Source organism: Pan paniscus, chromosome 4 (genome assembly GCF_029289425.2).
Source record: "Pan paniscus chromosome 4, NHGRI_mPanPan1-v2.0_pri, whole genome shotgun sequence".
Lineage (NCBI taxonomy): Eukaryota > Metazoa > Chordata > Mammalia > Primates > Hominidae > Pan > Pan paniscus.
In genome coordinates this window covers 73,166,846-73,179,853 of record NC_073253.2, presented here as the reverse complement: position 1 = coordinate 73,179,853, position 13,008 = coordinate 73,166,846, and the positions used below count along the sequence as shown (strand labels likewise).

At 37.3% G+C, this 13,008-nt stretch overlaps 1 protein-coding gene across 16 annotated transcripts in view; it reads right to left on the bottom strand.

The window, feature by feature from the left end:
* Positions 1 to 13,008, bottom strand: part of CPLANE1 (ciliogenesis and planar polarity effector complex subunit 1) — a 142,857-nt gene that overhangs the window by 49,161 nt on the left and 80,688 nt on the right. For 10 of the 16 annotated variants that reach the window (XM_057302306.2, XM_063604496.1, XM_008955964.5 and 7 more), the window contains 7 exons: positions 11,272 to 11,438; positions 9,764 to 9,896; positions 8,494 to 8,548; positions 6,680 to 6,781; positions 2,766 to 2,887; positions 2,211 to 2,409; positions 1,854 to 1,961 (listed from right to left, as the gene is read on the bottom strand). In XM_057302306.2, coding sequence (XP_057158289.1) covers positions 1,854 to 1,961; positions 2,211 to 2,409; positions 2,766 to 2,887; positions 6,680 to 6,781; positions 8,494 to 8,548; positions 9,764 to 9,896; positions 11,272 to 11,438 — 886 coding nt within the window. The remainder of the gene's footprint in view (positions 1 to 1,853; positions 1,962 to 2,210; positions 2,410 to 2,765; positions 2,888 to 6,679; positions 6,782 to 8,493; positions 8,549 to 9,763; positions 9,897 to 11,271; positions 11,439 to 13,008) is intronic. The other 6 variants (XM_008955980.5, XM_063604499.1, XM_024928850.4 and 3 more) reach the window with 3 other exon arrangements.

The window sequence follows — 13,008 nt, the reverse complement described above, 5'->3', positions numbered from 1 at the left end:
ACCTCTGCCTCCTGGACTCAAGCAATCCTCCCGCCTCAGCCTCTTGAGTAGCTGGGACTACAGGTGTGTGCCACAACACCTGGCTAATTATTTCTTATAGAGACAGGGTCTCACTATGTTGCCAAGGCCGGTGTCAAACTCCTGAGCTCAAGAAATCCACCCGCCTTAGCCTCCCAAAGTGTTGGGATTATAGGCGTGAGCCACCACACCCAGCCAAACTTTAATTTTCTCAAACTAAGCAAGTTCCATTAACTTACTGCAAAATCTATTCTCTCTGTCTGATAAATGAAATTAATCTGTAGCTTATGGTCATTTGAAATGCTGGCCTAACATACTCAGGGGTCACAGAGAGAAAAGTAAAACGTATCTAAGCTATTAAATGACAGAGCTGGGATTCAAATCCAGGTCTGTTCTATGTGAATCTAAAAGCCAGGCTCCTTTCACTTTCCCACATACTTCCCCCGTCTGAAAGATTGCTAGCTTCATACATCCTCCATCCACCACTCATGCATCTTAGCAGCCCCATGACAGAAGAGAGAAGATGAAGGCTTTAAAATCTGAAATGCTGGCACTTGTTTGTATATGCAGCTGTTAATACACATGCCCTAACACATCCTAACCCATCCCTTCCTTGCTCCTCATGTCTCCTGAGTGCCCGCTGTCATTATACAATAATCAGGCAGAGCTAGACTCTGTGCCCAAGCATCTTGCAACCACAGGGCTGACTAGGTCCATACCTCACAACCACTGTGGAACCTAGGGGAGACTTAGGTTTCTGTTGCAGGAAGTCTGATTGCGTATTGGATTAATCTAACCAGTCACAGGATGTAGTAGCTTCAGGTTGTGGAGGGATATTCTTCTAGGCTGGGTGTGGTGGCTCATGCCTATAATCCCAGTACTTTGGGAGGCTGAGGTGGAATGATCACTTCAGACCAGGAGTTTAAGACCAACCTGGGCAACATAGTGAGACCCTGTCTCTATAAAAAATTTTAAAAATTAGCTAGGCATGGTGGTGTGTGCTTGTAATCCTAGCTACTTAGGAGGCTAAGGCAGGAGGATCCCTTGAGCCCAGGAGTTCAAGGCTACAGTGAACTATGATCACACCACTGTACCCCAGCCTGAACAGCTCAGCAAGACTCTGTCTCTAAAAAACAACACACACATATATATGTATTTTATTAAAATTTTTAAATATATATAGTCTTCTAAATCTTGTAAAAAGTTACCATAATGCAACTTGACTATAAAACTGAATATTTATAAGTACTATTGAATTGCATACACCTGGCCATAAAGATGGAAACAACAGACACTGAGGACTACAAGACAGAGAAGGAGGGAGGAAGGTAAGGGATGAAAAACTACCTATTGGGTACTATGCTCATTACCTGGGTGATGCGTCCAATCATACCCCAAACCTTAGCATCATGCAATATACCTATGTAACAAACTTGTACATGTGTCCCGAATTTGAAATAAAAGTTGGGAAAAAAAGTACTGTTGGCTACCATGCCTGTTTATTTTTGGTGTGCTATTTGAGAATTTCCCACCTTTTACAATATGAGAATTGCTTTCTAACATCAAAACACTCATGAACTCACAAAGAATATTTATTTTTAGCCCTATTAATTGAGAAAAGACATATGCATAAACAGATCTGTGACTTCTTACAAAATATCCATGGTTCCCAGCTTTGGAATCATGTCTCTATTTCATTTACCTACTTGCCCCCATGCTCCTTAGCAAGGGACAACCCTTTTTCTGGTTTCTTTTGCAATTACCAAATTTTGGTGCTTGTTTCCAATACAACAGTAATTCAGGAGAGGGTCATGCTATACCTCTTGGCTGTTTACCTTTGTTCTGGTGTATGTCTGATGGTGTAGGTGAGGTGACACTAGGCTCCTTCACTTCTGTAATGCCTGCTCTCAAGCTTTTTCCATCCAGACAAGCTGGAGTTACTTCTGCAGGTTTAGAAAATAAATCCATAGAGGAATTGGCTGATTCTATCAAGAATATGAAAAGCCTTCAAAGACTGATTCTAAACTTCTAAATAAGGTAATCCGAAGATTAACAGAACATTTCTGTGCATGTAAACATCCAAAAATACAGTGGGTTTGTAGGAGGAGAGGTAAGAGATGTGAGTAGGGATAACAATGCTATATTAAAGAACTTTTCAAATTATATTTGTTTTAAAAGTAGGAAAAAATTACCTTGACTCTTAAAATTATGTGGGGGAACAGCATTAGTAACTGAAGCTGCCATATAATGTAACTCTGCAGACGATGGAACTGCTAGATGATCGCTTTGCTGTTTGATAACATTATCATTTGAAGGCTCTTCTCTCACAGGTAATTCCTGTAGAAGATCATTAGCTTCAATGTCAATCACATTTATATAAGTATGTCCAACCTGAGCCAAAACACATAAAACCAAAGAGGGTTACATTCTTTTTACTCTATGTGGTCACTCCACCAAAAAAAAAAAAAAAAAAAAAAAAAAAGGCTTAATTCTTCATTCTTATTAAAAACAAGGAAAGAAGGGCCTGAATGTGCCTAACTTAGGAAAAGGAGCAGGAAGTATGTATTATTGGTCTTAGTTTATAATATTTTTGGCATAATGCTTAAATTAATTTTTTAACCTTTACTACAAAGCTACATAGATGAGATTTTTAACCTCATTTCATCTACACAATTGAATAATGTCTAGATGACCATAATACATTTTAGCGCAAAGGTATTATTAAAACTTCTGAATAAAACACAAACCAAGTGTGTTACTGTATGAGGTATTGAGGGTGACAAAGGTTTCTCTGACATTTCACTGGAAAGCTTCAGATTTAGATAGACATCTGGGACCAAGAGCTGAGGAGCAGTCAAAGGCTCATGTTCTGAAAATTAAAAAAGAAATAATCAGGAACATTTAAAAAAAGGCTGTAAACTGCTCCAAATCATCAGCTTTGTATGAACAAGTTAGCAGCAAACAACATAAATTGTACTTCTTGAAATCTAAGTAGAAGTGACATGGGTATAAATAATTAAAGCACATTCTATTCTAAGGGCAATTTAAAGTAATTCATAATTGAATGTAAGCTGACTATTGTTTCTCTCATATGAATGATTTACAAGAACAATAAAGTAACTAAATTACATCAAGAAAATGCTAAAATTTCCTATTTCCATATCAGATATAGTAAGTCATGTTTGTCTACTTTAGGGAAGTTTCAACAAAACCAGATTTTAGAAGATTAACCTATAACTAATTTTTTTTAACTTGAACACTTTCTTGTTATTTGCTTATTTTTATTGACAGCTTTATTGAAACATAATTCACATTTTTTTTTTTTTGAGACAGAGTCTCGCTCTGTCACCCAGGCTGCAGTGCAGTAACATGATCTAAGCTCATTGCAACCTCCACCTCCTGGGTTCATTCTCCTGCCTCAGCCTCCCGAGTAGCTGAGACTACAGGCGCCCACCACCACACCTGGCTAATTTTTTTGTATTTTTAGTAGAGACAGGATTTCACCATGTTAGCCAGGATGGTCTCGATCTCCTGACCTCGTGATCCGCCCACCTCAGCCTCCCAAAGTGCTGGGATTACAGGCATGAGCCACCACGCCCAGCTAATTCACATTCTTTAAAAGGGTATCATTCAGTGGTGTATAGTATATTCACAGAGCCTATAATTAAATTTTACCACTTAAGGTGTTTTAACATCTAAATCTCACAACCGTTAACTGCTTCTTATTTAACAGTAAAATAAACAGGCCTGTCACAGCAGATCAGCAAACAGTTTAACTCTGTGCCTTTTGTTCTAGGCCTCTAGCCTTATCTTCTAGCACTGTATTTTCAATAAAGCACTATTTTCAAATGTAACTCATATTGAGTACTTGTTACCAAAGCTTAAATTTAAACCACTTAAAACTAGAAAAAAAAGGAAAATAAAAATACTGAAATCATTCCCTCTCTCGTAATTGATTGGTTTAACAGCTTTTTTAAGGGGGATGGTGACTAGCTTTGGCATAATGCAGATACATCTTTAATAAGTCATACTGTTCTTAGGAAAAAAAAGAAATCACACATGATATGCAAGAAATTATTTGCTGCTTGGTACCACATTCAGAAACAACTTCTTGAGAAGTAGCTTCCTTATCTTGTAGTACATTAAAAATTTAAGACAAAAAGAGAAAACAAAAAAATTTCACAAACACAAGAAAAAAATTAAAATATATGAATACAGATAATTAGATATTATGCATAAAAGGTGATAGGTAGAAACAAAGAGTGACAACTTAACAATGTAATTTTAAATAATTAATGTAATTTCAAATTTTATTATTATTTATATCTTGGGCCTTCACCTAGATGAATAGCAGACTCAGGAAACAGCTGCCAACTTCGATAAACTACTTAGCAACAAAAGCAATGTACCTCCAAGGCTTTCTCAAAGACATGCTTAGATAATGAACATTTAAGAATGTTTCTCAGTTCCGATGTGGTGGTTCAAGCCTGTAATCCCAGCACTTTGGGAGGCCGAGGAGGGCAAATCACTTGAGGTCAGGAGTTTGAGACCAGCCTGGCCAACATGGTGAAACCCTGTCTGTACTAAAAATACAAAAATTAGCCAGGCGTGGTGGAGGTCACCTGTCAGGAGACCTTGGCTATTTGGGAGGCTGAGGTAGGAGAATTGCTTGAACTTGGCAGGCGGAGGCAATCTTGAGCCAAGATTGCACCACTGCACTCCAGCCTCCAGCCTGGGAAACAGAGCAAGACTCCATCTCAAAAAAAAAAAAAAAAAATGTTTCTCAAATGCAGAGTCATCATTTATATCAAAACCATTTTACATGTGCTCAACTTCATTCAGAAAGAAATACAAATTAAAATAATGACTTTTTTTTTTTTTTTTTTGAGACAGAGTCTTGCTCTGTCGCCCAGGCTGGAGTGCAGTGGCGCAATCTCGGCTCACTGCAAGCTCTGCCTCCCAGGTTCATGCCATTCTCCTGCCTCAGCCTCCCAAGTAGCTGGGACTACAGGCTCCCGCCACCACACCTGGCTAATTTTTTGTATTTTTAGTAGAGATGGGGTTTCACCGTGTTAGCCAGGATGGTCTCCATCTCTTGACCTAGTGATCCGCCCACCTCAGCCTCCCAAAGTGCTGGGATTACAGGCGTGAGCCACCGCGCCCAGCCTATAATTACTTTTTTTGACCTATCAGATTGGCAAAGTTAAAAAGTTTAGCTAAATCACAGTAATAACCAAAAAAGTCTCTTACGCAGGAAGATACTCATTGAAGCATAATTTGTAGGAGAAAAAACTGGAAACTGTCTAATGTATAGCTGGAAGAAGGAATATGCTTATGAAGTACTTTTTTGATGACATAGGGACATGTTTGCCATACATATAAATCAAAGTGAAATGAACAGGATAGAAAATACGGGTATCCCTTGTAATGCAAATCTAATCCACTCCTGCAAATGTGCTGGATAGTGAATTTTCTGATTCCAGGAGACTTTATGACAGTATTTCAAATGGAAATAAAAAGGTGTCTTAGCCCATCTAATTTTCCCAAACATCATTAAACAACTCTTAAATAACAACCCATCAAGGATAACTACATATAAAGCATTTTAAATATAACTTTTTGATTAATATTCATTTAATTCATTAGTTAGCATTCAATATGCAATAATACTGAACACATTAGAGATGAATTGCCGTCAACATTGTAGCAAACGTACTATGATGCAAATAACAAAATAAATAATATGTTAAAGATACACTCTAATTTAAGAGCATCCCAAGGTACTTGGAAAAAAACAACACTGGGACCCAGGACGATTAAACTAAACTCTCATGGAAAAGCTAGAGAAGACAGCCATAATATCTGGACAATGAGAGTTTAGATAGTAAGGGAGGACACCTGTGCTATATACTGTATTTAACAATGTAAAATGCACAAAAGACCGAAAGAAAAAACAATATCAAACCGTTATTGCTAAGTGGTGTGATTATGGTTAATTTTCATCTTCCTCATAGATTGCTAAATCACCCAAATATTCTACAATGATTACATTTTTAAAACATAAGATAAAGTTAGGCTAAAAAGCATGCACACGGTTCTGAACATGGGTAAAAGAAACTGTTTACTAAAAATCATAAAAAAGAATTTCTATGATAACAATGGGTAGAGCACTATTCAAGATGCTATTCATAATGATAAATAATATTAAAGAGGAAATTTGTCAGGAAACATTCCAAATAATAGGTCCTCCAACACTTATTTCCTCTGCTCCTGGACACAGTTAAATACCCCTCCCTCACCGAACCCAGTCCAGTCCTTCCTAGCTCACCTTCACTAGCCACAATCCCAGGCCTCCCAACCTTGGGCATGCAATTCCAGTGAAGGTAATCAATAACATAGAGAATCCAAATTCAAAGCATTATATTTATTGACTTAGGATGTAGTCTATGGCAATTTTGAAGAAAAGTGTCTATTATGTTTTACTTAAGTTATAAATTTGATTTCTACAGTATATACCAAGATTGGAAAGAAAAATCTAGGCAGAGTAAATAATATCACATAATTAAAAATTCCCTTTAAATCACTGTCTTAAAGGAAAAGTCTAGATAACTTAATTGTATCAAAATATATGAATTTTTTTAAAAAGTAAAACAGCATTTACCTGGGTCTGTATTTGTACTTGCATCTTGACTTCCTATAGCTTTCTTTTTTACAGAGGCCATGAAATGCAATCCAGCTGAAGTATTATCATCTTGTAGCATTTCTTAAATATAACAAAACATTGGAAGTAATCATTGAGAAGCTAACAGATTACCAGGAGCCCAGCAGCACAGTACCTAACTCAATGGAAGTAAAATATGGGGTGTCAGGATGTTATTAAATTTTTTTTTTTTTTTGAGATGGAGTCTGGCTCTGCTGCCCAGGCTGGAGTGCAGTGGCGCGATCTCGGCTCACTGCAACTTCCCCCTCCCGGGTTCAAGTGATTCTCCTGCCTCAGCCTCCTGAGTAGCTGGGATTACAGGTGCCCACCACCATGCCTGGCTAATTTTTGTATTTTTAGTAGAGACGGGGTTTCGCCACGTTGGCCAGGCTGGTCTCAAACTCCTGACCTCAACTGATCCACCCGCCTCAGCCTCCCAAAGTGCTGGGATTACAGGCGTGGGCCACCGCGTCCAGCCTAAAATGGGCTTTCTGAATGAAGTGTTATGTAAGTTGAATCTCAAAGACATGGTAGAATCAAAACCAAAACTGTTGAGGACTCTGCACATCCAGCTTAGAAACCTAGATATTCTTCTGGCTAATGAAGATCCAGTAGAAGCTGTTAAGCAGAGAAATGATATGGTCAGATTCATATTCTAGGAAAACAATCTAGCCAGTGTGTGGAAAATAGGTTTGAGTGGATATACCTAGTAATGGTGAGGGATGGGGAAACAGGTTAAATTTAAGAATTACAAAGGAAGCAAAATAGGTAAGAATTGGTTACTGAATGGATAAGAGGGAAGACAGAATTCAGAATCATGTGTTTCTGGCTTAGGCTGATATCAACACAAATGGAGAAAGAGAACATAGGAGGAAAAAACAGTTGGGGCAGAGTAGAAATAATGAATTCAGAATTCACATGGTGTACCTGAGGTAATTTCTACACAAGTGGAAAAACTCAAGAGGAAAGAAAATCAAAATCCAAAGTCTACTGTGAGAGTTTGGGTTTACATGTGGATTTCTCTGGGAGATCTCCCAGGAAGACTAGGTAGAATAAGAAAGTATTAATTATGGAGCATTGTGGTATAATGAAAAATATATATTTGGTCTACAAAGACCCAGTTTCTTGCACACAGGTCCTCAGAATCTTGGGATTTCCTGATAGGAGTGTCTGTTATTTCTAACGAGCCCCTTTTGATCATACCTAAGTTTATGCTAGAGGTGTCTCTTTGCAAGCCCTTAGATAGCTTCAGCATAGGCCCTAGTCACCAGAGGAACCAACCACATGATGAGAGGGTTAGAACTACCAGCCCCCAATTCACTCATCCTACTGCCACTTCTGGGAAAGAGAAGGGGCTGGAGATTGAGCTCAATCACAATGGCCAGTGATTTAATCAATTATACCTATGTACTGAAAAGTCAATAAAAATTCTGAAGCAAACAGGTTAAGGGAGATTCCAGGTTGGTGAATACATGGATGTGCTAGGAGAATGACCATCCCAGAGAGGGCATGGAAGGAAGCCCTGTGCTGCCCACCCCCACCACTGCGTATCCTTTATAATAAAATTGTAATCATAAGTAAAGTGCTTTCCCAATTTCTGTGGGTTTTCTAGTCAATTATCAAACCTGAGTTGAGGGGGGTGGAGTATAGGAACCCTTGAATTTGTAGTCAGCTGGGCAGAAATGTAGGTAGCCTCATTTTCATATTGTACATATTTCTAGAAAGCTAATTTTAACTCTAAACTTAGACATTACATTAATCATACACATACATACCAAAAGGAACGTCGAAGTCATCCAAAGGATGGGAACCACAATGTTCTTGTTGTTCCTAAATGAATTCCCACAGGATTAATCTATGATTAACTCAAAGATGTGTATTATTTTTGAAAAAAAAATCAATAGCTATGAAGATTGAATTCTCATGTATAACTTCAACTTCCATCATTCTAGACATAAGTATTCTATCAAATTATTTACTCTATCAAAGTAACTCTACAAATGAATTCAGAAAATACATAAGCCAAACAATAAAAAAGAGCATTACCAATTTAATGTAACGTTCCTAGGTTACCATGTGCAACTCTCTTCTACAGAGTAGCTTTGATAATACTCAAATAGTACACCATCCTGTCAAAAATCTTTCATGGACTCAACAAACATTTGTACTAAGTGCCTCTAAACATGCTCTTGAGGACTGACTGAAAAAGCATGCCTTTTAAAAATCAATGTAAACAAAACTATTAATACGTTTCTATTTAATCTGTTGTTGCAAAAATAGTTAGACAGTCACCAAATATAGAAGGTATATTTTAAAAGACCTGACTTAAAGCTGGGCATGATGGCTCACACCTATAATCCAAGTGTTTTAGGAGGCTGAGGTGGAAGGATCACTTGAGGTCAGGAGTTGGAGACCAGCCTGGGCAACACAGCAAGGTCCCACCTCTCAAAAAATATTTTTTAATTAGCTGGGCATGGTGGCACACACCTGTAGTTCTAGCTATTTGGGAGGCTGAAGCAGGAGGATTGCCCGAGCCCAGGAGGTGGAGGCTGCAGTGAGCTATATTTATGCCACTGCACTACAGCCTGTGCAACAGAGCAAGGCCCTATCTCTAAAAAATAATAATAAATTAAATTTTTAAAAAAGACGTGACTTAAAATAGAGGTTACACAACAAACCTGTTTGGGAAATCCTAGAGGAATCTCAGAGAACGGTGAAACTGTATTAGGAGAAGCCCAAATAACATAACATATATATTAAGATGTCATAGAAATAAGCAAAGGGTGATTTCAAATATAAAAAAGCCACACAGGCAGATGCTCTAAACTGCAGTTTTTCATGTACCATCAAGTTGCTTTTCACATTCAGAACTCTATGTCTACTGCTCTGTGGAGGGAGGCAGCAGGGACTGATATACTGAATGATATGAAGATCCTCCTAGTCACAGTCAGAAGCTCCCAGCAATCAGACTAGATAAACCACAAAGACATACCAAACTCAGTGTACATGCAAACCAGGGAAGAATCTATAGCAGTTTTTCTATACCTTGGGTTTCTTAATGATTTCTGAATCATCATTATTAATTATGGAATTCTCTGGTCGAAAAGTCACATTTGGTTTTCTCCTCAGTTTCTCACATCTTTTTTCTTGCAGCTCTTTCTCAGCTCTTCTTCTTTGCCTGTTAAACATAATAGCATAAAACATACTTTTACAACTATAGCAACATTTGCTTTTCATTTATCATGCTATATAGGGATACAGTTGACAAAATTACGTTCATAAATTATTTTCAATAGCATTTAATTAAATTAGCAAGATATTCTGCAAATACAAGCAAATATAAGCAAAACACCAAATGTGAAATTTATTTCTAGAACCTCTACTACTGAACTGACTATTCTATATTAGTCACTGGAATCTAAGGACAGGGTTACACATCTTAGGTAATTATTAAACTCTCTTTTCTGTGGATTTGAAGCTGGTGCCAGAAACCCTATCAGATACCTCCAATTGTCTATTTGAAGACATTAAGCACACTTAGTCACCTCAGCAAAATTACAGCAAGGAGGAAAGAGGTCTCAAAATGCTAAAGGGAAGACTTAATTTGAAGACGGAATAGATGGAAACAGAAAATTTCTGGAAAGAGAGCACTAGTAACAGATTTTACAGTCTGATAAATGTGAAATTTTAAAAGTATTTTCTAGACTTAGTAATAATCTACCAATCAATATATGCGGTAAAACACTACAGTAAGTGCTCTTCACTAGAAGTCACAGCCTTGCTTTTCACATACACATTTCTTAGTGCCCTGAAACAATTTACATCACCTACCCTCCTGCTTACTGTAAGAGTCTAAAGAATACGGTAAGATGATTGGTTCAAAGTATTGGATGATACAGTAGTCCCCGCTTATCCATGGTTTCACTTTCCAAGGTTTCAGTTATCAGAGTTCAACCATGGTTCAAAAATAGATGAGTTCAGTGCAGTAAGATATTTTGAGAGACAGAGAGAAACAGATCACATTCTTATAACTTGTATTACAATATAGTTATAATTGTTATATTTTATTACTAGTTATTGTGCATTGCTTACTGTGCCTAATCTATAACTTAAACTTTATCATTGGCATGCATATATAGAAAAAAACAAAATATATAATAGGGTTCAGTACTATCTGCAGTTTCAGGTATCCACTGAAGGTCTTGGCATGTATTCCTGGGGATAAGGGAGGACTACTGCATATGGGATATTGTACCAAATATTTGAGCAGCAAATGACTGTTCATCCTATTACCGACACTGTAAAAGAATCCTCCAGTCTATGAATGGTAGGAAAGAATTCCTTAATAAAATGGGAAAAAATTATAGTATTTGTCTCACAAAATAGGAATTTTTCTCACATAAAATGTTTTCAGATGCATGACATTTGAAAAGAAAACTGAATGTGCAATTGTGTATAGCCTAGGAGACTGAACCAGATTACTGTGTGATTATAAATAATAATGAACTTGCTGATATATGATATTATCAAATAAAATTTCACTTAAGCCTTGCCTTTTTTTACTGTCCTTTCCTTGTCTTACTTCAGGTGGTTCTATTTTGACCTTTAGAAGTTGAAGGTGTCCAGCATCACCTTGTTCAAATAAATTATGTGTTAGTTTCTGTTGGCTTTGTTTAAACGCAATGAGGTTTTCAAGTGGGATAAGTTGTGTTTTTTTGCACTACAAGAAAGAAACAAAGCATAAGAATGACAAATTGCAAACTCAATTATGTAATATTTCAACAAAAGACTGAGGAAAAATACATTTGTTTAAATTAAACTGTGCAACAGTTAGAACAAATCAAATATAACAAATTGATTTAAACTGGCAATATGAGTATACGTATCTTAGAGAAAAAGTGATTTAAAGTGCTGAAAGTTTCAAATGGGTCATCCTATTTCAGAAATTAAGCTAGAAGTTCTCAACTTCCTAATTTCATTCCCTTATTAAAAAGCTTTCCTCTGGCCAAGTGCAGTGGCTCACGCCTGTAATCCCAGCACTTTGGGAGGTCGAGACGGGCTGATCACAAGGTCAGGAGTTTGAGACCAGCCTGACCAACATGGTGAAACTCCGTCCCTACTAAAGATATAAAAAATTATCCAGGCATTGTGGTGCGTGCCTGTAACCCCAGCTACTTGGGAGGCTGAGGCAGGAGAATCACTTGAATCTGGGAGTTGGAGGTTGCAGTGAGCTGAGATGGCGCCATTACACTCCAGCCTGGTGACAGGGCAAGGCTCCATCTCATACATAAAAACAAAAAAAACCTTTCCTCTTATAAATGAAATTATATAATGTCCAGCATTTAACTTAAAATTGTTTGGAACAGGGAAGATGTAGAGGCACGAAAACCACAGATGGAACAGACCAGCAATATGCTGAAAATCCCTGAAGCCTTGGGAATTGGGTGATAAAAACTTGGGGTTCTTCTTTGGCTCGTTATATGTTCAGAAGAAAAGGAAGCATGGTAAGTATTTTTTCTAAGGAATAACCATTTCCTTTCCCAGTACCATCTTCAAATCATAAAAGTACACCACAGAATGCATTACTCAATTACCTCCCTAAGATAGTACTGCTCTCCTCAAAACTAGAGCCTAAACCATTTTAATTTCATAAATCAAAAGTTATACCTTTAAAGAGGACTTGGTGGGTTTATAAAACTACCATTTTAATATATATGCTACTAATCACAGATCTGGGTCTATTTAACAAATTTAACCTGTCAAAGATTTGAAGAGCATACAATAATTGCTGGGAACCTCAAACAATATGTGTGCTCACTTGCTCTCCTCTCTACACACACATAAACAAGAGCATCTGGTAATTTTTTTGCTTTCTTGAGTGTTTAAATCTTACACAGAGTACCTGGTAATTTTACTTCTTATTTCTTCCCAGAGCAGCAGAAATATTTATGAAAGAGTCCAGTAAATTCCAGTATTGATAGAAAGACCTAAAACCTTTAAAATACACAATTTTTTTTTTAATAGAGACAGCTTCTCCCTACGTTACCCAGGCTAGTCTCAAACTCCTGGGGATCAAGGGATCCTCCCATCTTGGCCTCCCAAAGTATTGGGATTACAGGCATGAGCCACCATGCCCAGCTACAATCATTATTTTAAACCTAATTTTTATATGCTATTTTCTATAACAAGCATTTTTTTATGTACAAGAGCTTTTCATTGACCATACAGTACTTATGGTATGAAAAAAATAGTGCAGGACACTGCTTTTGCATTACCATACAAAAATTCAT